Here is a 27,068-nt window from a genome sequence, read left to right as displayed (position 1 = left end):
CAAAATGGCTTTTTCCTCTGATTTCTTTAGTTTTCAAAAATAGATAGGCGGTAGATCTTTGGGGGAAGTGAAGCTTCAAGGACTTATATATAATATACCTCCTCGCTGTTTCTTCTTAAGACAGTGTACTTTTGTACTGGCTCGCTCTGGTTATGTGAAACGACCTAAGGTGCTTAGAGAAGCTGGCTTGGTATGCTTTTCAGTGGATGGGAAGTGGGGTACTGATATTTAAATAGGAAGTAACACGTATGGTATAATCACATTGGTGAGCACAGATCTGTGATCACAGCCTGGGAGTCCCAGCTCGCCCCCTTCCAGCTGGGCTGTGTGACTACCTCCTGGCAAATGTAACAGTTTTCATATCCGTTTTCTTTCTCACTCTTGTTTTTTAATTGAATAATTACATGTAACGTTTGTGTTCATTTCCTTCTGTGATGTACTTCATAATTCTTTTCTTATTATTGATGATTTTATAGCATTTAGCATACAGTGTTTTGCAGTTTATAAACCATCTTCAATTAAATGTTGTCTCATTTGATCCTAGTCAGTCTTTGGTCAGGTTGGCTGGAAAAGGGTAACTATAGGTGGTCCCTGACCTAGGATGGTTTGGCTGAGGATTTTTCGACTTTATGATGGTGCAAGAATGATGTGTGTACAGTAGAAACTGTACTTCGAATTTTGAATTTTGTTCTTTCCTCGGGCTAGCAGTGCCGAGAGCGATATTCTCTCGTGATCTGTTCAGCCGCGGCGAGCCTCTGCCCCCAGCCAGCCATGTGATCACGAGGGGGAACAGCCCCATACACTTAAACAGCCCTTCTGGACCCACTTGATCGTTCTGTTTTTCACTTTCAGGACACAGTATCCAATAGATTACATGAGGCCTTCAACCCTTTATGGTGAGATAGACTTTGTGTTAAATGATTTTGCCCAACTGTAGACTGATGTAAGTGTTCTGAGCACGTGTAAGGTAGGAAAGGCCGAGCGATGACGTTAGGTAAGTTAGGTGTATTACATGAATTTCAACTTAAGATGATTTTATCAGGATGTAACCCCATCGTAAGTGGAGGAGGATCTGTATTTACATTCCTTGAGCATTTAATAAGTGGTAGGCTCTGTACCGTGTACTTTCAATGCATATCTCATTAATCTCCCCCAAACCCAATGGGGTGTAAGGTATTGTGATCATTCCTATTTTGCAGGTAGAGAAAAGTTTCAAGAGATACAGTAACTTAGGTAAAGTCATAGAGCTAGTGTAGGAGATGAAAAACTTGTCCTCTGTCCTCTTAGATTCACTAGCTGGGCTGGGGGTGTGTCTGTGAATTAAACTGATGACAGATAGATGAACAGGAGAAAAATCATACACATTTATTAAATTTTAATTTTACACGCATGGGGCATCACAGAAAGCAGTGAATACCCAAAGGAGTGGTGAGATTGCAGAGTTTATGGACCATCTTAATAGGGGAAAAGGAGGGAGAGAATGGCCACTTTTGGGAGAGGAAATGATGTTTAGGAAAGATCAGTAGGTCCTTAGGAAAATGGATGGGGATGTGATGGTTTGTGACACTACCTCTCTGGGTGTGGTGTTAACTCCTTGTCTCCTCTCCTGTGAAGAGAGCCCGTCTTCCTACTTGACGAAACCCCTGGTGAGGGGATTTATGACAATTGAGTTCTTTTTTTTCCGGGCGATCTGTTTTAGGCAGATAAGGGGAGTTCAGAGAAAGCCTCTTTGTGCATTTGTTGATTCTCAAACGTCTTCAGCTCAAAATAATCCTTACTCCGGAGCGGCTTGTTTTGGACAGTGTATTTTGATCTTCCCCACTAGTTAATGGTGGAGCTGGACTCAGCCCAGGTTTGTTATTTTGTTGTTGTTTTTTCCCTAAGCCCTTGCTTTAAGACAGTTTGCTGTTTTTCCAGTAGTGATTTTATAAATGAAGAAAAAGAGCTAATAGCTAATAGCACTCATATATGGAGGCCCTGTTTTAAGTGCTTTGTGTGCGTTGTTGACTCCCCTGCCGCAGCCCTGTGTGTCAGGCCCTGTAGTCATCTCTGTTTCACAGGTGGGGAAAGTAGGAAACAGAGAGGTTAAGTGAGTTGTGCAGTTGTGCACAGCGCTCAAGTGGGGATTTGAGCCCAGGCAGTCTGATATCAGAATGTGTGCTCTTAACCATTACCCTATAATGATTAAAAGAGGCTCAGTGACTTTCTTCAGGACCTATATCTTGTAAATAATTGATTTGGAAATAAAATCCATACTAAGTCACCAGTCAGTCTTCTGGGTTCTCATATTACTTTGAACAAATCTTCATTAACACATTGCTGCAATCTCTTAGAAGTTTTATCTGTCTCCTAGTCATGAGGACTGGAATTCTCCATTTCATGTTTGATTACCCAAGGGACATAGTTTGGCACAGTAAATATTGATCAAATCTCATTCAGTGTTTTTTATGCTGTAATAGCTTTATTCTCTGTTATATTGTGGAACAACTTTCTCTGTCCTGGTTTTATCTTCTTTTTCTTCCTTTGTTTATGGAACACTTTTTTTCTTTTTTTTTTTTTTGCCATGTACTTGGTCTTCTTTAAGGTGATTCGTGTAAAAGCAGCCCCTTGTCTTAGAAGAAGCGGGGCTTTCTCTCTAAATGAACTGCTGTCTCCATCCAGCTGTCTTCCTGTCGTCTTCTGATTGTCTCATTCATCATCATCAAATACTATTAAGTGTCTTTTAGCACTTTGTGCTGTGCTAGGCATTCTATAAGCAAATAAAACAGAGATGGTGCCTGATTTTGGGAAGTTTCCAATTTAAACCAGCTTTGGAGCTCTTTAAAGACACCACTAATCTTCAAGAGGGAAGAATTTTATTTTATTTTAAAAATTCATTTATTTTAAGCAACTTTATTGCGGTATGATTTCTGTACAGGAAACCACACATGTTTCAGATGTACAATTTGATGAATTTTGATAGATGTATATATACCCCTATGAAACCACTGCCACAATCAACATATCCAGCATTTCCATCACTCCCCAAGAGGTGCAAATTTCAAACTCCTAATTTATCCCTTCCCACCCCTTTTACTTCCTGGTAACCATAAATCTGTTCTCTATGTCTGTGAGTCTATTTCTGTTTTGTAAAGAAGTTCATTTGTGTCTTTTTTTAAGATTCCACATTTAAGCGATATCATGTGGTATTTTTCTTTCTCTTTCTGGCTTACTTCACTTAGAATGATTATCTCCAGGTCCATCCATGTTGCTGCAAATGGCATTATTTTATTTTTTTAATGGCTGAGTAGTATTCCATTGTGTATATATATACACCATATCTTTATCCAGTCATCTGTCAATAGACATTTAGGTTGTTTCCATGTCTTGGCTATTGTAAATAGTGCTGCTGTGGACGTGCATTGGGGCACATGTGTCTTTTCGAATTATATTTTTCTCTGGGTATGTGTCCAGGAGTGGGATTGCTGGATCATATGATAAGTTTATTTTTATATTTTTAAGGAACCTCCGTATTGTCTTCCATAGTGGCTGTACCAATTACATTCCCACCAACACTGTAGGAGGGTTCCTCTTTCTCCACACCCTCTCCAGTATTTATTATATATAAACTTTTTAATGATGGCCATTATGACAGGTGTGAGGTGATATCTCATTGTAGTTGTGATTTGCATCTCTCTAACAATTAGCAATGTTGAGCATCTTTTCATGTGCTTATTGACCATCTGTCTGTCTTTGGAGCAATGTCTGTTCACATCTTCTGCCCATTTTTTGGATTGGGTTCCTTGTTTGTTTTTTTTTGGGTTTTTTTTTTGTTTTTTTTTTTTAATATATTAAGCTGTATGAGCTGTTTGTGTATTTTAGAAATTAGTCCCTTGTCAGTTGCATCATTTGCAAATGTTTTCTCCCATTCTTTAGGTTGTCTTTTCATTTTGTTGATGGTATCCTTAGCTGTGCAAAAGCTTTTAAGTTTAATTAGGTCCCATTTGTTTATTTTTGCTTTTATTTCCATTACTCTAGGAGCTGGTTCAAAAAACATATTGCTGTGATTTATGTCCAAGAGTGTTCTGCCTATGTTTTCCTATAGTAGTTTTATAGTATCTGGTCTTACATTTAGGCCTTTAATCCATTTTGAGTTCATTTTTGTATACGGTGTTAGAGAATGTTCTGATTTCAGTCTTTCACATGTAGCTGTCCAGTTTTCCCAGCACCACTTATTGAAGAGATTATCTTTTCTTCATTGCATATTCTTGCCTCCTTTGTTGTAGGTTAATTGACCCTAAGTGTGTGGGTTTGTGTCTGGACTTTTTGTCCTGTTCCATTGATTTATGTGTCTGTTTTTGTGCCAGTACCATACTGTTTTGATTACTGTACCTCTGTGGTATAGTCTGAAGTCAGGGAATGTGATTCCCCCAGCCCCATTCTCCAAGAAGAAAGAATTTTAAACTCAGGACTCCTGAGAACAGTCAGTCATGTAGTGACCAGTCACAACCTCACCTTAAATTGCTCCCCACATTGTAGCTGGCCTTTTTTTTTTTTTTTCAACTTTTCCATTAAAAACATGTGCCTCCTGTCCTCGAATCTTTCTATGTGTTATTTCCTCTTCTTGGATGGCTTTTTACTATCACCCAACTATCATCTAGTTAATACCTTTCCTTCTGTTAACATATAAATCAAACAATATTTCTTTAGAGAAATTCTAAGACTCACTGACTAGATCTAGTCTTATCTATCTGTCCATTTTTTGCTTAAGTGGTCTTTGTCAGCATAGTATTAATTTTCTTGTTCTTGGTTCATACCATTAGGTACTTACTAGTAATGAACTGATCACTCTTAGAATTAAGTTCTTCTCAACTCTTCATTACAACTTAATTCAAGTATCTGTCCTCGTCATTGAGTCATTCTTTGCATTCATCAATCTCTCATTGTTTGCTATATGTTATATATCATGTAAAAATGATCCATATGAAGTGCATGATAAAATTGCAAATATTGCCAAGAGTTAGAGGATTTGTTTATGGTACCAATGTGTGCTGGAGCAAGTGATTGATAGAATGAAGGCTTTGCAGATTTAGGTCAGTAAACTATTGGGAGAAAATGAGACTGTTTTATAGAATTGGCTTTTTAAAAATAAAGAATGGTTTGAATATCAAAAAAATGTAGACAGACCTGTCGGGAAAGGGAAAATGACCTACATGATTGTGCTTAGAGTCAAGTATAAAGTAAAAGATGTTGAATTGTATTAGCCAAACAGGTTTATTAGAAAAATCACGTATATATACAGACTCAGCTGATACATTTTTTCCCAACATAAAAATGTGATGTTTTCACAATTACAATCTAACAATTACTACATTTAGCATAAGATAAAAATTTCACATTTTTTAGTTTTATCTTTGAAGTCAGGCCCCTATTTGAAATGAATTCACTTGAAGTTGACTTTTTCTGTACTTATTATCTTTACATAAAAAAGACTTCTGTCTTATTATTGCCTCTGTCTGGTGCTAGATTGAAGTTCATTCCTGGCTCATAAAAGATGCTCTGTAAATGTTGAATGAGTGAAACAAGAAATAACCAATGGCATGAAACCCTCAGTTAAGTGCCAGTCATAAATCTGAAGACCAGCTACTTCTAATGGGGTTTGCATTATTTGTTTTATTCACAGAGTAACAGATTCCCTGGATACTCTTTCAGAAATTTCTTCAAATAAACAGAATCATTCTTATCCTGGTAAGATCACACAGTTTTATGTTCCTAAGAATTATTCCTTTGCTTTTATTCATTGAAAAAATTTTATTGTGAAGTGTATATGTATACAAAAGAGTATATGAAATATATTTATATAGTTCATGTAATCATAAAGCAACATCTATTACCTACTGCATAGCTGAAGAAGATGATTACTTGTATGTACTGTAGAACCCCCTGAGTATCCCCCAGTCTCACCTGCCTCCCTTTTCATATAGTCTGACCTCAAGTTATGCATCTTGAATTTTATGTTAATTCCTTTGATTTTCTTTATGTCTTTCTCCCATATATAGATATGTTAATAATTAATGTTTAGATTTGATTGTTTGCTATTTGGTTATTTAGTGGTCCATTAAAATACATTATTCACTCTCTATTTGATGGATATTTGGGTTATATCCTGTTTGTCACTATGCTGTTGTGCACATTTGCAAAAGCGTCTCTAGCTAGGATTGCTGGCACAAGGTGTGCCCATCTCTTCAGTCTTCCTTGATATGCCAGACTGTCTGCGTGGGCAGTGGATGAGAGTCTCTGCTGCTCTTCACCTCACCAGCACTAGTCCTGTTTGATTTGGAAGTCTTTGTGCATCTGTTGGATGTAAATGGTATCTCCTTGTGGTTTTAATTTGCATTTTCCAGATTGCAAATGAGGTTGAGCTTGTGCTCATGTTTATGTACCACATGCGTTCCCTGTTTTATGACGTGCCTATTCAAGTCTGCTGCTCACTTTTTTTTTTTTTTTGGTTGGTTGGTTTCTACCTTATGAGTTTGTAGTTTTCTTTATGTATTTTGGACACCAATATTTTGTCAGTTTTGTTGCAGATATCTTGCCCAGTTTGTGACTTATCTTTTGCCCTCCTCCCTTTTTGGTGTCTTTTGTTGAGCAGATGTTTTTAATTTTTAACTGTTAGCAAAACCATTATTTTTTCCATGTTTTGTCTTAAGAAAACTCTTCCTAAATCAGATATCATAAAGATATTTTCCTATATTGCTTTCTAAGTTTTTTATATTTTTGCTTTCCGTGTTTGTCACTTTACCTGGAATTGACTTTGTGTATAGTAAGGATCTAGTGTCATTTTTTTCCATATGGTTAACCACCTATGAAAGAGTGATTTGTATAATACTAGTGCTTAAATATTTGTTGAGATTCATTTCATGGACCATGGGTTTTGGCCATTCTGATAGATGTGTACTAGTATCTTGTTGTTTTAATTATTACTATTTTTTAATTGATGTATACTCAGTTATGATGTGTCAGTTTCTGGTGTACAGCACGTTTCAGTCATACTGTTGTTTTAAGTTGAAACTCCCTAATGACTTGATGTTGTATTGGTTTGCTAGGGCTAGCAAAACAAAGTACTGCATGGGATGGTTTAAATAACAAAAATCTATTCTCTCAGAATTCTGAAGGCTGGATGTCTGAGATCAAGGAGTTGGCAGGGTTGATTTCTTTCTTTTCAGGCCTCTCTTTCCCTATAGAAGGCCACCTTCCTCCCATGTCTTCACAGGATCTTTTCCTCTGTGTGTGTCTGTGTCCTAATCTCTTCTTACAAGGACACCAGTCATGTTGGATTAGGGCCCCACCCACACGAACTCGTTTTAACTTAATTACCACTGTAAAGACCCTGTCTCCAAATACAGGCCTGTTCTGAGGAACTGGGGGGTTAGAATTTCAACATGTGGATTTTAGGGATGGGGACACGATTCAGCCCATACCAGATGCTGAGGGTCTTTGCGTATACTTATTTGCCATCTTACGTCTTTGGTAAATTGTCCATTCATATCTTTTTCCCATTTTAAAGTTGTGTTTGCTGTTTTCTTACTGTTTTAAGAGTTTTATATTTTGGATACTGGACTTTCATCAGGATGTGTTTTGCAACTACTTTCTCCCCATCTGTGGCTTGTCTTTTCATTGTCCTAACAGTCTCTATCACAGAAGTTTTTGATTTTAATGAAGTCCAAGTTATCAGGTTTTTTTTTTTTTTTTTCATGACTTGTGCTTTTGTTGTATCTGAAATGTCGTCACCAAACCCACGGTCACCCTGATTTTCTCCTACGTTATCTTCTAGGAGCTTTATATTTTTGCTGTTATCCATTTATATCTATGACACATTGAGTTAATTTTTGTGAAAAGTGTGAGGTCTGTGTCTAGATTCATTGTTTTGCATGTGAATGTTTAGTTACTCCAGCATATTTGTTGAAAAGGCTGTTCTTTCTCTATTGAATTGTCTTTGCTCTTTTGTCAAAGATCAGTTGACTGTATTTTTGTGGGTCTATTTCTGGGCTCTCTGTTCTGTTCTGTTGATATATTTGTCTTTTCTTTTGCTAATACCACAGTATTTTGATTACTGTAGCTTTATAGTAATTCTTCAGGTTTAGTAGTGTCAATATGCTGACTTTGATCTTCTCCCTCCATATTGTGCTGGTTGTTCTGGGCGCTCTGCATTTCCATATAAACTTTACAACAAGTTTGTTGATGTCCACAAAATAATTTGCTGGGATTTTGATTGGGATTGCAATCAATGTATGGATCAAATTGGGAAGAACTGACATTTTAACAATATTGAATTTTTGATCCATGAACATGGAATACCTCTGTATCTACTTAAATCTTCTTTGAGTTCTTTCATCAAAGTTTTACTATTTTGCTAATGTAGATTTTATACATTTTTTATTAGATTTATACTTACATGTTTCATTTTTTGGTGTTAATGTAAATGGTACTGCTTTATAATAATTCTTTTTACCTTGTATCAGCCTTCTTGTGGTTAAGTATTTGCCTAAAAAATCTTTTTCTAGCCATTGCCTTAACTTTTCTATGTCCTTATACTTTTGGAATGTTTTCTAAATAGAATGTAATTGGATTTTACTTTAAAAAACAATTTGGTCTGACAATCTTTGTCTTTTAACCTGAGCATTTCACCCATTTGCATTCATTGTAACTACTAATATATTTGGATTTATTTATATTTTATTTATTTTCTAATTTTTCAACTTTTTTGTACTTAAATGTTTTTCTTTTTTGACACCATTCCTGTTATATTCCTATCCCCTCTTTTCTTTCCCATTTTCTTTTCTATTTGTATGTGCTCTCTCCCAAATAACAAATCCTTAGAAACTTAGTTATTCAGTTTCTACTTGATTTCCCCCACAAATTTTGCATTATTATAATAGTTTTTATATAATCAACATTTATTTAATTTGCTCACACATATTTACTAATATCTTTAGTCATTAGTCCTCAGAACTTTTACTTGGGATAATTTTGTTTCTACTTCATGTATATTCTTAAATTTCCCTTAGAAAGAGACTGTTGGTAGCGAACTCTCTCAGGTTTTGTCTGTCTTTTCTAATGATAGTTTTACTGGGTAAAACTAAAACTTGGTGACATTTTTAGTTTGAAAGATATTTTCTCCCTGCACATTGACAATATAGTCTACTGTTTTCTGTCTTCTGTTGAATTTTTGAGAAGTCATCTGTGAGTCTGTCTAATCCATACTGTTGTAGGTGGCTTTTCTCTTTTTGACTTGACTGCCTTTGAAGACTGCTGCTTCTCTATTTCCTTTGTGCCGTGCAGTTTCACTGTGATGTGTCTAGGTGGAGATTTCCTTTTGTTTATCCTATTTGGTGTCATGGGTCTTCCTGAACCTAGGAATTAGTATATTTGATTAACTTTTAAAAATTCCTGTCCATATGTTGAAAATACTGCTTTCTTCATACTCTTTTTATCTCCTTCTGAAACTCTGATAAGCGGTGTAGTCCACTTTTCCCCTCTTTCCATGCCTCATTCATGTCTTTTACAATTTTGTCTCTGGACTGCGTTCTGGATATCTTCAGAGCTTTCCTTACCTTTCTTGAGTCTTTCTTCCGTTATGTTTATTCTACTCCTTAATCCAACCATAGTTTTTTAATTATAAATTTTTCATTTCTTTTTTCTTTTTGCAGATCTGGTTGTTACTTATTTACACTTATTCTTTCCCCTGTTTTTATGCTTTTTTATATTTTGAAACATTTTAAGTATTATTACCTCTGTTTATTAATTCGGTATCTGAAGTCTTTGTCTTATTCTGCCATCTCTTTTCTGTTGAGCGTAACTTATGGTGCCTTTTCTTGTCAGTTTTGTAATGTATTATTGTGAGATGCTTCTTTAATTCAGAATTTAACATATGGAAATTCTTTGAGGCCTGGGCCACTGTCTGCAGAAAAGATTATACGGGCATAACTTGTCTTATTGTGCTTTGCTTTTTTGTGCTTTGCAGATACTGCATTTTTTTAAAACAAATTGCAGGTTTGTGGCAACCTTGTAGTGAGCAAGTCTATCAGCACTATTTTTCCAACACCATTTGCTCACTTCATGTCTCTAGGTTGCATTTTGGTGATTCTCACAATGTTTCAAACTTTTCCATTATTATTATATTTGCTATGGCCTGTGATGGGTAATCTTTGATGTTACTATTGTAATTGTTGTGGGGGTACCATGAAATGTGCTCATATTAAATGGCAAACTTAATCCATAAATGTGTATTCAGATTGCTCCACCAACTGGCCGTTTCCCTATCTCTCTCCCCCTCCTTGGGCCTACCTATTCCCTGAAACACAACAATATTCAAATTAGGCCAATTAATAACCCTTCAGTGACCTCTGAGTGTTCAGGTTAAAGGCAGAGTCGCATGTCTCTCACTTTAAATCAAAAGCTAGAAATGATTAAGCTTATGAGGAAGGCATGTGGAAAGCCAAGACAGGCTGAAAGCTAGGTCTTTTGTGCCAAACCGTTAGCCAGGTTGTGAATGCAAAGGAAGAGTTCCTGAGGGAAATGAAAAGTGCTACTCCAGCAAGTGCACAGATGATAAGAAACAGCCTTATTGCTGATATGGAGAAAGTTTCAGTGGTCTCAACAGAAGATCAAACCAACCACAGCATTCCCAGAAGCCAGAGCCTAATCCAGAGCAAGGCCCTAACTCTCTCCAATTCTGCAAAGGCTGAGGGAAGTGAAGAAGTTACAGAGGAAAAGTTTGAAGCTAGCAGAGGTTGGTTCATGAAGTTTAAGGAAAGACGCCATCTCCATAACATCAGAGTGCAAGGTGAAGCAGCAGGTGCTGATGTAGAAGCTGCAGCAAGTGATCCAGAAGATCTAAGATCATTAATGAAGGTGGCCACACTAATAACAGATTTTCTATGGAGATGAAACAGCTTCATATTGGAAGAAGATGCCATCTAGGACTTTCACAGCTAGAGAGGAGAAGTCAATGTCAGGCTTCAAAAGAAAGGCTGACTTTCTTGTTAGTGGCCAGTGCAGCTGGTGACGTTAAGTTGAAGCCACTGCTCATTTACCATTCCGAAACTCCTAGGGCTCTGAAGAATGATACTAAGTCTGCTCTGCCTGTGCTCCATAAATGGAACAATAAAGCCTGGACAACACATATATGTATGACATGGCTTATTGAATATTCTAAGCTCACTACTGAGACTGCTCATAAGAAAAAGATTGCTTTCGAAATAGTACTGCTCATTGACAATAAGAGAGTATTGACTTCCACGTCTTATTGTTTAAGAAATACTTTTCGTAAGGCTACAGCTGCCATAGGTAGTGATTCCTCTGTTGGATCTGGGCAAAGTCAATTCAAAACCTCCTGGAAAGGCTTCACCATTCTAGATGTCACTAAGGACATTCATAATTCATGGGAGGAGGCTGAAATACCAGCAGTAACAGGAGTTTGGAGACGCTGACTCCATCCCTTGTGAATGACTTCGAGGGCCTCACGGCTTCAGGGGAGAGGAGGTAACTGCAGATGTGGCAGAACTAGCAAGAGAACTAGAAGTGGAGCCGGAAGATGTGACTGAATTGCTGCAGTCTCACAGTATAAAACTTGAACAGATGAGTCGCTGCTTATGGATGAGCAAAGAAAGTGGTTTCTTGAGATGGAAGCTACTCCTGGCGAAGATGCTGTGAAGATTGTTGAAATGGCAACAAAGGATTTAGAATATTACGTGAACTTAGTTGATAAAGCAGCAGTAGGGTTTGAGTGGATTGACTCCAATTTTGAAAGAGTTCTTCTGTGGTTAAAGTGCTATCAAACCGCACTGCATGCTACAGAGAAATTGTGCGTGAAGGGAAGAGTCAGTCAATGCGTCAGACTTCCTTGTTGTCTTATTTTAAGAAATTGCCACAGCAGCCCCGGTTTTTAGCAGCCACCACCCTGATCTGTCAGCAGCTATCAACATCGAAGCAAGACCCTCTACCAGCAAAAAGATTTCAACTCACTGAAGGCTCAGATGATGGTTAGCATTTTTTTTTAGCAATATAGTATTTTTAAATTAAGATATGTGTGTTTTTTTAAAAATATAATGCTGTTGCATACTTACTAGAACTACAGTGTAGTGTGAACATAACTTTTTTATGTACCGGGAAACCATAAATCCATGACTCGCTTTGTTGAAATACTTGCTTTATTGTGGTGGTCTGGAATCGACCCTGCAGTACCTCCGAGGTGTGCCTGTTTTCACTTCTGCTAGTTGCCTAGAGGCACTGGGACTACTTTAATTTACATCCGCTGCGACATTGTTATTGTTTTTATATTGCACAGATAAAATGAATATGGCCTATGATTACAAATTTTGAGGGGAGAGGATTTTGCCTGCTGCACATTACGGTTGACACAAGCTACTTTCCTTTGTCTTCATCCAGGGGACGTTTCATTTTGTTTCTCATTTAATCTGCACTTGAGAGTGAGCTGTTCGGAATCCTCATTTTATTGAAATCCCCATCTCGGAGGCCGTGGGCTCGGCGTCCTTCCCTGCCTCCTGTGCAGCGGGCGAGGCGGAAGCCCGGGTTCCCTAGCGGCCAGTGCGGTCCTGGGGGACACGGTGGCAGATTGCTTTGGGGGAAATCTCTCGTGGTTTCTTTTTTTGGCTTTTGGCCTCTTTGAAATTGTACCACTTATGTGAGCTCCACAGTATTTTTTTTTTAATTGTAGTTGCTTTAAATTGTACTTGCTTCATTCAAGAGATTCACTCAGCACATCTGGTCTGCCTTGACTGCCAGAGCTGGAGATCCTGTTCTTCAAAAACATCTTTTAAAATTTTTACCTTGTGTGAAGTCTTTTTTCTTATGACTGTCATTTGGGGATGCCAACAATCAAGCTCTGAAATTTATTGTTCAGTATTTTATAAATGGGGTATCATTAATGGTAGCATTTTAAAACTATTTTTATCCTTTTCCTTTTTTACATATGATTTATCAAGATCATAATATTTGAGAGTAAGAAGATTGAGCTTTATCAATATATAATTCGGTTTTGTTTGGTTTTCAGAAAAGTCTATAATGAAAATCTCCAAAAGGAATGTCATTATCTTACTCACGTATGTGCGTAGTTTGATGAGAAAGGTCAGATAGCAATTGTGAAAAAAACCTAAACTACTGTTAACATCCTGCATGCACTTATTTTCTTTGCTTTCTATTTCCAAAGAAATATTTGGTAAAATAGAACATTCATAGAAGAAATGACAAAAGATAATTTTTCACAAGGGCTGTGAATTTGTGATTTATTTTTCCTTTTCTGACTTTAGCTTTCATGTTTTAGGTTTTAGGAGAAGTTTCAGTACAACTTCTGCTTCTTCCCATAAAGAGATTAACAGAAGAAATGCTTTTGCCAAGTGAGTATTAGAAGATTTAGAAAAACACCTTTCAAGATGAACATTACAGGATTCTGTGAAGGAAGAAAAGTGGGATTTTGTATCTTTTACATCGCTTGGTAGAATTTTAACTCTTAGGAGAAAAGGTGTGATGAGTGTATCAGTGAGAAGAATTCTTCCTCCCTCCTCTGCAAGCTCAACTAAAACTGTCACCAGTGACTCAAAGAAGTAGTGTGCTGACTATATTTTCAAAGAGGCTTAGTGCTGCTAATAAAAGTTGGAGGAATTTACATTTTGTGTTATCATTGAGTAGGGCAGATTGATTTTAAACTGTTTACTTAATTAGTCAGAAATTTGATTTAATATTTTGGGTAGTACCTGAAAGAAATGTCCGGCCTATTTGCATTAAGTAATCCTGCTATTATTTTAAAAAATACTCTTGCTTCCTCTTGTAGAATATACTCCTCAAAAGGCTTTTTTTTTTTTTTTTGGTGGTGGTTTCTTTGTAGAGAGAATCTCCTTTTTTCTTTTTTCTTTATATTGATTTCCCCCAGACCCACTTTACACCCGCTAATAGTTTTCTGAGGCTTTTAGAACTTTTTTTACTTCTAGAAGAATATGAGGCTCTTGTAGACTGGTGGGGTTAAGGAGTTCTTTTTTTTTTTTTCTTTTAACTTTAAATCCTTCCAATTAATGTACGAAAAATGTCCTGAGGGAAAGAAGTCTCGCTGAGTAGGGAAGTGCACTAGCAGTGAGGCCCTGGGAGCCGCGAGGAAGCAGGGCCCATGCACTGAGCTGGACGCTCAGCCGAGCAGCAGACAGTCTGTGTGATACTCTGGCACGAAGTTACCGGGAGGCCTCATGAAGATCTGAAATTCCACGCGAGAACCCTCTGGGTCCTGAGGCACGGTTAGGCGCTGTTCAGTGGGGTTGGGTGGGTTTTTTTGTTTTTTATTTTCCCCCTTCCTCAAAACCTTTACCAATTTTGAGATTTTATAATTGGTCTCCTCACTTGAGTAGCTGAAAGAGCTTAAGAACAATGACTTTATGCCCCAGTTTATTGAAGATATTCAAGAGGTCTTAGGCAGAATGGAAGAAATTACTAAGAAGAAACAACCTGGAGATAAAGGATTTTGAAGGGGGAGAGGTATCAAAATCAGTGTGGAGATGCTGGTTAAGTGAAAGAGCATGATGAAGAGAAACAAGGGAAGGAGAAAAAAATCTGAACCATGGGAATTACACAGCAGGTATGGGTATGTGCAGGTGGCCTGCTCACGTGAGACGGGAAGAGCAGTGCTTCTGTTTGTTTTCTTTGAAATAAATGAAGCTTTACTCTTAACTTCTATAGATTGACACTAGTACCTATTTAGAAAAAGAAATATACTTTTATTGAGGATACATAATCAACTTAAATTTTATCTGTTTATGTTTTACTTATTCTTTACTTACTTACTTATCTTTTACTTATAGACCAGATGTTTGGTGATCAGTACTACAGGGAATAAAAGAAAGATTAGGTGTTGGCAGGTCCTAGGAAACCTGTCCGTGATCGCAGGAGTAAGAGACTGTGATTGGATGTCCTTTTGCTGAGGGCCAGAGTTGATTGTATATCGTGTTGCTGTTAATCTGGAAATGTGATGTATTCTGAAGAATATGGGTTGAAAAAAATGAGTTTATTGACATTTACCAAATGCTGAACCATTTTCTTGCTTATTCATATGGAAATAAAAGGTACTTTTAGAAGCAGAAGAAACATGGGAAATACAGAGATAATGCAGATCCCTAGGTAAGGAACTTGAAGGGCTTGGGACAAAGGGCATGTTTGCCCCACGTGAGCCAAAGAGAACTGAGGAAAGGGAAACAGCAGCCACCAGGCCGTTTTCGAGAAAGAGCGGGTGTGTTTCTCTAGGTCATTGAGGTGGCGGTGATGAGAGCTTTCATTCAGAGGAAAAAGTGATAGAGAGGGGGTTGGAAGCGGTTCTTCTGACTTGAGAATTCTCTATCTATAACCAGGACTAGGGGTAATACGGGGAGCTTGAGACGCTGGCGTAGCTGTCACTGCCACCTGGTGGGCACGAGGCATCCTCCCCGCACACCACCTGCCTCCAGCCTGTGGTCTCCTGCACCTCATCCCCGTGGTTACTAGCTTAGCTCCTCCCTGTGTTTTCACAGTGTGTCTGCTTAAGAGTCTCCATGGGTCCTATCTGTGGGACCCAGCCTGGTGTCACAATATATTTGGTGGGCTCAAACCTGAATGTCTTGGGGTAGATCTCAGATAATCCCATTTGCCGTGGGTTCCATCATTTCACATCACGTTTCATCTTCTGCCTGTCCCGCAAAGCTTTTGAATTCTCAAATGCAGAATGGAGTCCAGGTTCATTGGCACAGCATGTAAAAAGGACTGTCTTTTTCTCCTGACTTACTTCCCGTGGTAGAATCCTCACCAGTGTCTAGCAGTTCTCTAAACTCTCTGTGCCGTTCAGAAAAAAAATGTAATACATAATACAGTTTGCTCCAATGACTGTGTCTCCCTCCCTTTTGTGTCTGCTGATCTGTCAGATTTGCTCAAGTGTCACTTCCCCCACTGAAGTGTCTTCCCTGGGACCTTTAGGGAGGATAGATTCTCCCTCTCTTGTGCTCCTTCTGCAGCATGCATGGTCTTTAATTGCAGCATCTCTAACATTGTACAAATCACCTTGCACAAATTCCTGGAACCCAGTCCCGGACCTGCCATTTCATAGGTTATCAGTGTTTTTGAATGAGTAAACGTAACTTTCAAATGTAGTGTAACTTCTAAATTTCTCACATCCCTGCACTTTTAGAGTTTTGACATAACTTGAATCAAATCCTCCTTATTAGAATGTTAAGTCTTTACCCAGACTATTAATTTTTGGTTTAGATATTGCTGAATTCACTTATTACTTGCTTGAATTCCCTTAAAATTTTTTTGATTATGAAATCAATTGTACAGAATTTGAAGAATTACAGTAAACTAAATGCAGATAAAGGTCATCTGTAATTTTATCACCTAGATGAGATTATCACTGTTAGCATTTTGTCTTATCCTTTTCTATTTTTTCTGATGCATATATCTGAATTTTTAAGCAAAGTTGGACAAAGCATACTCTGTACACCCTTTGAAAGATTTTCCCCTTAACAGATCCCATATTCTTTAATAATTTTCCTCAGTGTGATTTTTGCAGTGTTTTTAAAGACTGAGCTGTGATGGAGACATTTTTATGGCATGATAATAAGTGAAAAATAATAATTTAATAGTAAATGCCATACTTTTAAAACCTGTCTGTCTCCTTCCCTCCCCACTAGTGTGTGTGTGTTTGTGTTCAGATAAATATCCAGGTTTCTTTCCTTCTACTTCTTTCTTTTTATCAATTCATGCATTTAACTCTTTTATCTATTTGGGATTTATTTCAACATATAGTGAGTGATAAGAATCATATTCTTTTCCACCAAATAATTAATGAAGTTTTACAGCATCCCTAATTTAATGTTCACGCCTTTCCCACTGATTTGAAGTTTTACTTCTTATCACCAATGAAATAATTATGTGTATTTTTCTGAGATGTGTTTTCTGTGCATTTAAAAGTATATTCCTTACCACTTACGAGCTCTGTGGCCCTGAGTGAGGTACTTAAACCTCTGTGCCTCAGTCTTCCCATCAGTAAAATATTGGCTACTCCAAAAGTTACCATAAATGAGTATCTGTAAAGTACTTACAACAGCATTTGCATAATAAGTGTTCTATAAAGATTTGCAGCAAAAAAATTGCAGTTCTGTGAATGAGGTATTTTCCTTTTCAGGAATGAGAAATAAACTGCCCAAGGTCAAAGAATTAAAAAAAAAAGTACATTCTTATGCCAGGGTCATGTTGTTTTAATTATTGTAACTTTATAGTTAAACATTACTGCAGTGCAAATCTTGCCATGTTAATACTTTTCAACGTTTTCTTAATTATTAGTACCCGTTATGGTTGTGCGTAGGAGCCTGGCCTTTGTGCCTGGACAGCCTTGGGTCTGAGCCCCAGCTTGCCTCTTTACCACCTCTCTGATCTTGGGCAAATAGCTTAATTTTTCTTAGCCTCAAATTCTTCTTCTGTTAGGAGATGATCGTGTATCTACAGCACTGGTGGGTGATGTTGGATGAGATAATTTGTGTCAAGTGTTTGGCACATAGTAAGTGCACAGGAAATGATAGATCCTGTCATTATGTGAAATTCAGAGCAAGTTCATCAGGTTGCAAAAAAATACCATTTAGGGGAGGATTTATATATGTATGTCTCTATCCAGGAACAAAACTCTTATTTTTATTTTTATGCTCTTTAGTCAATATTTATACTTTTCTTACAGGTATTATGTATTTCTTTGCTAAATTTATTGTTGTATTTGTGTATTTGACGTGGTAAAAAATCATTTTCCCATTACATTTTATAACTGGAATGTGTCAGGGGTGGCGTAGGAGAGGCTTAGGACCTCAGTTTTCCTCCCACACAGTGAGAGTGCTCATTCTTTTTCCAGGGTGTGTGACAGAGTCTGTAAAGATACAGAAAGTGACATAAAGTAGAAAACAGGCAGGACCCAGACTCTGTGCACAGTCAGGCACTGTGCGGTTTCGGTAGCAGGTTCCGCATTGTCCCCACTGTGGGGACGGGAAGAAGGTTCCTCTTGGGGGAGGGGTGGCATGGATGGCGGTGGGAGGCTCCACTGGTGGTGGTTTCTGGGTAAATGTTTTGGGAGGTCTCAGGTCATAGGGCAACAAGATCCGGGTCATGTTTCTATGTTGGGCGCATCTCAGGATCAGCTACTTCCCAGGGACAGTGGCAGAAGCCCTGGGCGGCACTGGCCTGAGGCCTCGGGGGAGGTCTGTTTGTGGGTGCAGGTCAGGTTGGTGGTGGGTGCTCAGAGGCAGTACGTTATAAGTAGTGTTTCGTTGTAGAGGAGAGGAGAGGAATCCTGCTCCAGGCAACCAAGCTCCTTCTCGTGTTAGCGGCAGGGAGAGCGGTAAACCCTTAAATGTAACTGGAGTTCATTCATAGAAGGGGGTGTGTGTGTAGTTTCTAGGGCTGTGGATTAACAGTTTTTAAAGATGGTTTTCGTGTAAAGAAATATTTGAAAAGTGAACAAAAGGTAACGTAACTTTACCACGGCCAAAATACTAGGTTCTTGGCTTTTTGTTTTATTGAATTGGTGTAGGTATATTTTTTTCTAGTTGCTATTTTGCTGAGGGCCTACGCGTATATAAGTTGCTAGTGAAATCTTAAATCCAGATTAGGGCAGTATTAAAATAGCCAAAAGAGAAAACCTTTTTAATGTTAAAAGCATCCTCTAATATTGCTCTTTAGAATAAAAAGTCAGGTTGTGAGCAGGTGTCGTCTTCTGTGAACGGCGCGGCGCGGGCAGCGGCGTCCGGCCCGCGGCGTCACGGCCTCTCCCTCTCGTCCCCGCGCAGGTCCAAGCCCGCTCTGCGCCGCAGCTGGAGCAGCAGCACCGCCGCCGGCGGCCTGGAGGGCGCCGTGAAGCTGCACGAGGGCTCCCAGGTCCTCCTCACCAGCTCCAACGAGATGGGCACCGTTAGGTATGTGGGCCCCACTGACTTTGCCGCGGGGATCTGGCTGGGCCTGGAGCTTCGAAGCGCCAAGGGGAAGAATGATGGGGCAGTGGGAGAGAAGCGCTACTTCACGTGCAAGCCCAACCACGGGGTCCTCGTGCGGCCCAGCAGGGTGACCTACCGCGGGATAAACGGGTCGAAGCTGGTGGACGAGTTGCTGAGTTAAACTTCTACAGTATTGAATGAGTACACAGACACACACACAGACACACACACACACACATATCTATATATAAAGCAGACATAATATAAAATAGTCCATAGCAAATGGTTTACTTTATTTAGCCATTTAAAATTTGACAGTATAGCTATCTTCATAAAAACCATTATAACAATTCAGAGAGACGTCTTTAAAAAGCTGGGAATATGAACTGGGGGAGCCATCGTTCTCTTAAAACAATTTTAAAAGCCTTTTTTTTTCTTTTAAAGTTTTTAAAGCTTTAGACCCAAGAAAATTCTGAGGCTTGGGGGAAAAAAACATGCCATTAGGTGACCCACTGATGTTGCTTATTTACTCTCATTTTTGCACAGAAGACTGGATTTTTTTCATACGCCATAATTGTGGAAGTTTTCACTAGCTTTGGTTAAGACAAGCTTTTCCTGCCAAGTATTTTTGGACTTTTTTTTTCCTTTGTACTAATAAGTACAGTAAGAAATAACAGCTGTGCGACTGGTGTATTTTTCATGTTTTGGGGTAGTTATTTGCCCTCCTTCCAGGAATGCCTCACCTAAAGATACTTTAGAGCTGGGGGGTGGGTGGGCCTTTGAGGCTGTGGAGCTCAGTGTCTCGCCTGTTGCCAGGTTTTAAAGCCGTTCTTCCTCCCCGGGGTCACAAGAGCTGATTAACAGCTAAGAGTAGTGCGGGGGACTCCTGACCTGTGGCTCAGGCGCGCTCCTCTGCACAGAGTGTGTCATCGCAGTTTTTCTTCCGTGTTGGCGACTGCCTCATCTGGACAGACTGAAGAAACCCATGATTAGGTTTATGAATTCAAGTTACAGTTAGAACTTTTTTGCACATACTTAATTGATCTTCCTTATTGGACGTACTTATAAAACACACATACACGAAGCACTTTTAAAATAAAACATGATGCACTTTCCTCTTTGTGGAGAATTTGCCATCATTTCCTCCTGGGGATATGAAAAACAAACAAATTGTATGTAGGAGAAGAGAGCAAATTAAGAAGAATGTGGTAGTTACTCGTTTAAATGTTTATGATTTCTTGGTTTTTTTGTTTTATTCATAAAACTGATGTTGTGTTTGCTATTGTTGCTGCTTTTATATATTCAGTTGTTGCAGAATTCAGCCTGTGACAAAGCTGCGGAGCTGGATCATGTGTTTTCCTTTTGAGCACACATTAACAGACTGAGCTCTGTAACAGAGTGATGTAGTAATGAAAAACATTTGTGTTGTGAATATGTATTGAAGTTTATGTCTGACGTGTGTAAAGATTTATCTTTTATTGTAGATATTTAGTCTTTAAACTACCACAGAAATATCAGAACAGTTTGCTTTATAAGATTAAAAGCATCCTTCAGAATGGAGCTTGCTTTGTGCTTGGAAATAATACACTGAACTATTTTGCAATATACTATTTAAAATCTAAATGCTGTTGCTTTGCTGCCTTTTAAAATATGAAATTTCAAATATTGCTAGAGCTATTTTCCTGAAGTATGTTTGCAAAATAAGGCTGCTTTATAATCAAGGAATATTTTTATTGATTGAAGAAAATGACTGTACTGTGATTCTAAAGTAAACTTATTTTATTATACAGTTTATTTCTTTAAAAACTCTATTTATACCTTACCATGAAACCCATGACTACACTGAACTGGGGTGTTCATAGTTCTTCCTGTTAAGACCCCGTATGTTAGAAACAGTAATGCCAACACTGAATTTATTTTGAGGTCAGAGAACCAATTGGTGGCATATTTAGACTAGGATTACTAAATCCATGTACTGTGTATTTTTCCCTATGCTATGCATAAAAATTAGGTGTTTTCATTTGTGTTTTGCTTGTGTCATTCAAAGATCACTTCTTGAGCATTAATAAAAAGGGAAGTTGTTTCGGTTTGGAATGGTATGTTGTCATTGACCATGCCTGCAACCCTCCTTTTCCCAGGTACTCAGAGTATGTATGCTTTGAATTTAACTTTCTTCCTTCCTACAGTAATGGCTTGGATTTTCCTATCCCTATAAAGAGTCTTAAAAAGTACCATGCTTTCTACTGAGCAAATGAAGTTATGTTTTTAGCCACCATCCTACTACATTGTTTTGATGGACAGAGAGCCGTTTAAGAGAAGAATGTGTTTCTACAGTGTTTTAAATTGCTTAATTATCTTTTACGCCAGTGGGATTTCATTTGTTTAGGGTAGGATAGAACACTTTGAATTTATAGGTTTAAAAATATATATAAATAAGTACCTATCTTTTACTAAAAGACTTTGTTTCTGTATTTTAAGGTAAATTGGCGGGAGTATTTCTAAGTGCTTAAAAGCGTTGAGATCCAGACAGTTGTGGAATCTGAACCGAGACAGTGTAATCTCGGTGAGTCCCTTGTGCCGTCCTCTCTCCGACTCCTCGCCAACCCTCCCAACCATGTGTTATTTTCCCCCTTAGCATTTACCACCCTTGGTCATGCTAAACTTTTTGCTTATTATTTCTCTCTTCCCCCACTTGGATTGAGGGATGGACTTTGAGTGCTTTGTTCATTGCTTCATCCCTGACTCCTGGAATAATACTTGGCACCGACCAGATGCTCAGGAAACGTTTGCTGGATGAACAGGAGGCGGAGGAGGCCATCGATAATTTGAAGTAGAGGTATTGTCTCACAGGCTTCAGATAGGTGGCCTGCAGAGGCCAGGTCACAGGATGGGTACATTTTGCCGGATGAGGGAGAACAAAGGACAGGAAAGGTTTGAATCATGGTAACCCAACTTTACCCCAGGACAGTGACATGAAGGAGACGGAAAGATGCTAGGTAGAAAAGGGGGCAGGAAAGACACAGTGGGGTCACCTAACTGCCTGTTTCCCCCGGGGCTGGCTTTGAATTTCTGTTGTGATATGATGGTACTTGAGAGAACACAGTGACGTGTGTGGCCCAACATAGAATGAACTGGGTTGGGTGTGCACAGCATTGGGCTCCGGGGTCGAGCACTGACTTTATTTCAGAGTTTTATTTTGAACCTACTTATTTAGACCATATGGTGACATTATTTAAGCCACACTGACCAATGGCTAGAGACCTAGTATGTTAAAAGTCATTCTTATTTAGGAAATAAGTCTACTAATTTTAACTGTTCAGTAGATGATTATTCTAAATGATTGACTCAGAGACATAGAATATGGACCATCAGATGGCAAGCAAGTAGAAGAATTTATTTTTTATTCTTCATGCTCTTTATTTCACTACACTAACTTATAATACAAACACAGTAGTTAATACAAAACTCACATCATCACATATATTTTTAGTAATTGTTAATAATATCCCTTGGTACATAGGCCCTTATTTACAAACAATGTCACATAAGCTGCTTGAATATACAAGAGACATTCTTAATGGAGCTTGTGTGGGCTGAACCAATTAAGTAGGTTGTGTTAAAATCTTATTATAAGCAGAACATGATGCCTTTGCATAGGCAAAAAGAATTTTTTCTAGCAAAATTTCTGTCAGTGCTCCCTTTTTACAAGAGGGAAAAAGAATCTATGTGGAAGAATTAGAGAGTTAGATGGGCACACATTACTGACTGTTTTTTCATGATACTTGATAGAAGCAAAAATCACAGCCTTTTCCCTTGAGGAGCAAGGCACCAAGGAGTGTGGGGACCTTTTTTCCTCTTGTCCCTTTAGAATACCTAGCAAATAGAACTTCATGGTGAAGTATGGAAGTCGGGTCCTGGTGCTGAGGGGCGGCAGTAGGTTCTGAGTTAAGTTAGTAAAGACACTTCTAGGTGTTTAAATTGAGGCTCTTAGCTTGAAACATAACCTGTCCCCTGTGATCACTGGTGTTATTTAAGAAATGTTCATAAATCTTGTTTAATTTCAGCTCTAGAATTCTAAATGAGCCCAGATGTCAAGTTCGCTGCTACTGTGGACGTTCAGGCCTTTACCCACAGGCCTCTGTCCTCGGGGGGACTTGGTGTCAGGACTGGATGTTTAGGCAGAGTTGTTCAAATTGGATAAATGAAATGAAATAGGGGCTGTCAGGAATCGCCTTGCACTGAGCTGAACTTGGATTCTAAGCATTCCTGGCGTCGGGGGTTTCAGTATCCACGTGCTGTGCTCTCCTTGGCCGGGCTGATCTCACAGAGCTCTTTCATCTCCAGCCTAATAGAGTCCGTCATAGTGTTAACTCAAAGTACCCTCACCTTGTTGAAGACGGAACTAATTATTTTTCACGTAACAAATCAAGTCAGACGGACTTGGGAATGAATCATGTTAAAATTATATGCACAGCGTCAAGCCATTCTTTTTATTCTTTCTCTAACATGACTTCCAAGATTCTGCTTAAATCTGTCAACAGCGTTCGTGATACTGGCTGTCCCTGACAGTTCTTGTTGTGAAGGATAGGTGTTACTGTGCAATGTCTTTGGGAAAAATACTCTGAAATGGATTTTAAAGTGAATTTTAATAGTCATATAAAGTCCCATATTGGTGGCTGGGGAAAGTGGACTTTGCATTACAGACAATAGAGAAGAGTAAAGTGAAAATTTTCAGTCTCCTTTATGGAACCTGCCAGTAAAAATGGATTTCTAATTAGAGTTCCGATAGATTATATATATTGGTTTAAAATGTTGTGATTTTCTCAAGTGATTTTGTTTCCTCTTTCTTGAAGGGACTAGAGCTTAAGGAATTAAGAAATATAATGAGATTTCTTGAGGCCTCACTTCACACTCCCTGTGGGTGACAGAGGAAAATCCAGTGTCATGTTTGGTTTTAGTTTCTTTTCTTTTGTAAAACATCACCAGCTGCTTACTGGTACATACGTGAGGAAAATGAATCTCTCTTTAATCTTCATTTCTCTCAGAACTGTGAGATACAACATAAATATTATTTTGAGTTAATGCAAAAATATTTAAATTGGTTTTTTTCTCAACTGTTAGATGCACTAAAATGTAGGAAATTACCGTAATCTTCACAGTCCTCTCTTGTGGTGGGACATTTGAGCTGACTCTTTTTGGGGGGATTCCCTATTCCTAGATTCACTGTGAAGCTCTGTAACTTGGAGCAGGTTTCAAAAAATTGCCATCCAGTGGCAGTGGCTGTCTCTACAAACCTGAAAAGAGGGATTCAGCCCAATCCAGTGGTGACTGAGAGAGGGTTCCTGTTATTAGTGAATCCCTCATTGTAATGGTTCCATGATGCTTGTTCGGGGATGCCTGACTCCACATACACCTCCTGGTCTCGACGTGTGGCTTATCCTGGGCTCTGTTACTCTGGGAACAGGCACGGACAAAGTGTACCAGATATGTCATTGAATATTAGGTGTGATAAAAGTAACCTTCAGGTGAAAAGTTGCATGATTTGACTTTACTAATAAGGCTGCCATTGTACCAAATGCAACAGAAGAGAAATAAGTGGTGTGATGGTGAGCATGAAGGTTGTTAAACAGACATGATTGTCATAATCCTGTGTCAGGGTAGCTTCTTTCCGGAAGCACCCTAGATTAACCTCATCTTGCTATGTTAATGATTTTATGACTTGTTAAAGAGATCTTTGAATAGAAAGACTAAACAGAGAATTGATACTAAACTTCATTTTGGTCTACTTTTGTATAAAGTTTAAATATAATTTGGCTCAGTGGGATTGTGCACTGAATTAATTGGCTTTGGCTCTGAATGAATTAAGTCTCTCACACACACACCCACCCACCCATACCCATTTTTGTCCTACTTACACACACACACATTCTTGTCCTACCTACGGTGGGCCAGATGTTGGGATTTGCCTTACACAGAGGTGAAGTCTTACAGAATCAGACTTTGGAGTTGAAAAGGGGCCTTTGAGACTAAACTGCTCATGTTTTTAAATGAGAAAGTGAGAGTTTAACTCGCTTGTCATGTAGGTGGTAACTGCTGTCTAATACCTACATCTCTTAACTGCTGCCCACTCTGCTTGCTGTTTCTCAAATAATTGACGAGTGCCTAGCCGTGCGAATTATAACAACCATCTGAGGTTTTACAAGTCTGATAGTCATCCATACTGGTAAATAACCTCTCAAATGTAAGTGCTCTAGGGAGCGTTAATACACTGGTCGCTAAGGCTTAGTGAGTTCATTTAATAAGACTGCCTTTCAACTGACAAGTGCTGCCCGACCAGTCTTTGTGTGATGGCGGGATAACTAATTGTGAGTAATTGCTTTCAAGGAGGCAGCAGGCCTAAGTAGATGAGTGGAGTGGGGCGGCAGCTGGAGCAGCAGGTGTCAAGCAGAGGGCTCTGAGGAGCCGGACAGGGGATGGTGCCACAAACGGACCTGGGATCTGCGGTTTCCCTGAGGTGAGCCTGGTGGTGCCATCTTTACTTGGATGGGTGACATACTTGCTTACAGTTACTGAACGCTGAAGGGTAGAGTCATTGCTTCAGTTTTGTAGTTATAAGCCATGTTCCCCCCTCCCCCCAAATGTCTGTTATATTTGCTTACACTGAGCTTTTCAAATGTTTTGAAGTTGTTAAGCTAGAGCTAAAATTAGCTCTGTATTTGAGTGGTGCATTAAAAATTAAATGCTCCTACTCAGGATACCAAATCAAAACAGAATCTTAATAGAAGCCTTACTGTTTGTTCTTGATGATTATCTTTTATTTTAGGGCATCTTGTGGCGGATTTTGGGAACGCTAGTCTTTGTTTTGTATGTTCACACAACGGCACAGGGAACCATCTGCTGCAATGAAATTAGCCAAGTCAAACTCTATGTTCTTTGGGGACCCATTTAAAAAGTCATTAGCTAAAGACAGATTGACAACACACTTCATACAATTTTATGAATCTTGTCATGGGAAGTCTGTTATTCCAGTCTGAATTCCTATGCATCATGTTTTAGGTCTAGAAAGCTCTTGGAACTTTAATCCTGCTATTATTGGAGAAAAATCTATCAAACCTAGTTTCTTAGTGGTATGCCCTGTGAATTCGGATGTAAAGCCCCATATTTTATGGAATAATGTTATAATCTGCAGTTACATAAGATCGTACAGCTGTAGTAGAGTTTACCAAGTTTAACATCACTGAGTGAAGATGCCAGTAATTTTTTAAAAAAGAATTCATCAAGTTGATTAAATAGCTTCCTTTCTGTGATGCTCATTTTTTAACACTAAGTGTTGTAGGGAGTCTTTACATTTTTCTTTTGCACTGAAAGGACTTGCTTCTGGTAGGGTTCTTGCTGCTGTCATTAAACAAGTGACAGATGAAGCCGGTGTGGCACAAGTGGGAGAGAGCCCAGAGAGCCGGACGGGAGCAGTGGGGAGTGCAGGTGTGTGGAGACATGCTCTGACTGCTGAAATTCTCCCCACACCCAAGCCCACGTCACTTGGGAACTGAAGAGGTGTAAGAGAGAACTTGTGCGTTCCCAGAGTCTGTAACCTGATTGAGGGGCGGTGAGAAAGGGACGTGTATGGAGACACAGGTACAGACAGGTCCGATAACCCATAGAGAGCCAGGACTCACATCCTAACTGGGGCTAGAGAATCTGGTCTTTCAACTAAGTAGATCTTACTATTTCTAAAAAATTACGATTTCTTACTGTTTCTATTTGCTGTAATTTTGAGGTGCCACACATTAACTAGTCATTCTTCATAAATTACCAATTTCCCATTGGAGTGGTTGTGAACTTTTGATGAGCTTCTTTATAGATGTGGAATATGAATAATTATACTAGCTTATGGTTTAATTAACATAGCTTCTCCAGACTTTGTGCCTGTTCCTGTTCTAGGTAGACCTTTCCATCCTAATTAATAAGTAAGTATGAGCATCCACAGCATCTGTGTGAATTGCTGGAGCCATATGGTGAGTGGACAGTGGTCCATATTAATACCGTGCTGATACCCAGGGCTTACAGCAATTTCAGCGAAACATC

At 38.8% G+C, this 27,068-nt stretch overlaps 1 protein-coding gene across 9 annotated transcripts in view; it reads left to right on the top strand.

The window, feature by feature from the left end:
* CLIP4 (CAP-Gly domain containing linker protein family member 4) overlaps positions 1 to 21,077 on the top strand; it is a 99,107-nt gene extending 78,030 nt beyond the window's left edge. For 8 of the 9 annotated variants that reach the window (XM_031684920.2, XM_072937967.1, XM_072937969.1 and 5 more), the window contains exons 14-16: positions 5,663 to 5,727; positions 13,325 to 13,397; positions 18,840 to 21,077. In XM_031684920.2, the coding sequence (XP_031540780.1) occupies positions 5,663 to 5,727; positions 13,325 to 13,397; positions 18,840 to 19,164 (463 nt within the window). In that variant the 3' untranslated portion in view covers positions 19,165 to 21,077. Of the gene's footprint in view, positions 1 to 5,662; positions 5,728 to 13,324; positions 13,667 to 18,839 lie in introns of those variants that run through there. The other variant, XM_072937970.1, reaches the window with a different exon arrangement.
* The last annotated feature ends 5,991 nt before the right edge of the window (positions 21,078 to 27,068 follow it).

Source organism: Vicugna pacos, chromosome 15, assembly GCF_048564905.1.
Source record: "Vicugna pacos chromosome 15, VicPac4, whole genome shotgun sequence".
Taxonomy (NCBI): domain Eukaryota; kingdom Metazoa; phylum Chordata; class Mammalia; order Artiodactyla; family Camelidae; genus Vicugna; species Vicugna pacos.
Note: the sequence above shows the minus strand (reverse complement) of the source record. Positions and strands in the feature narration are given on the sequence as shown.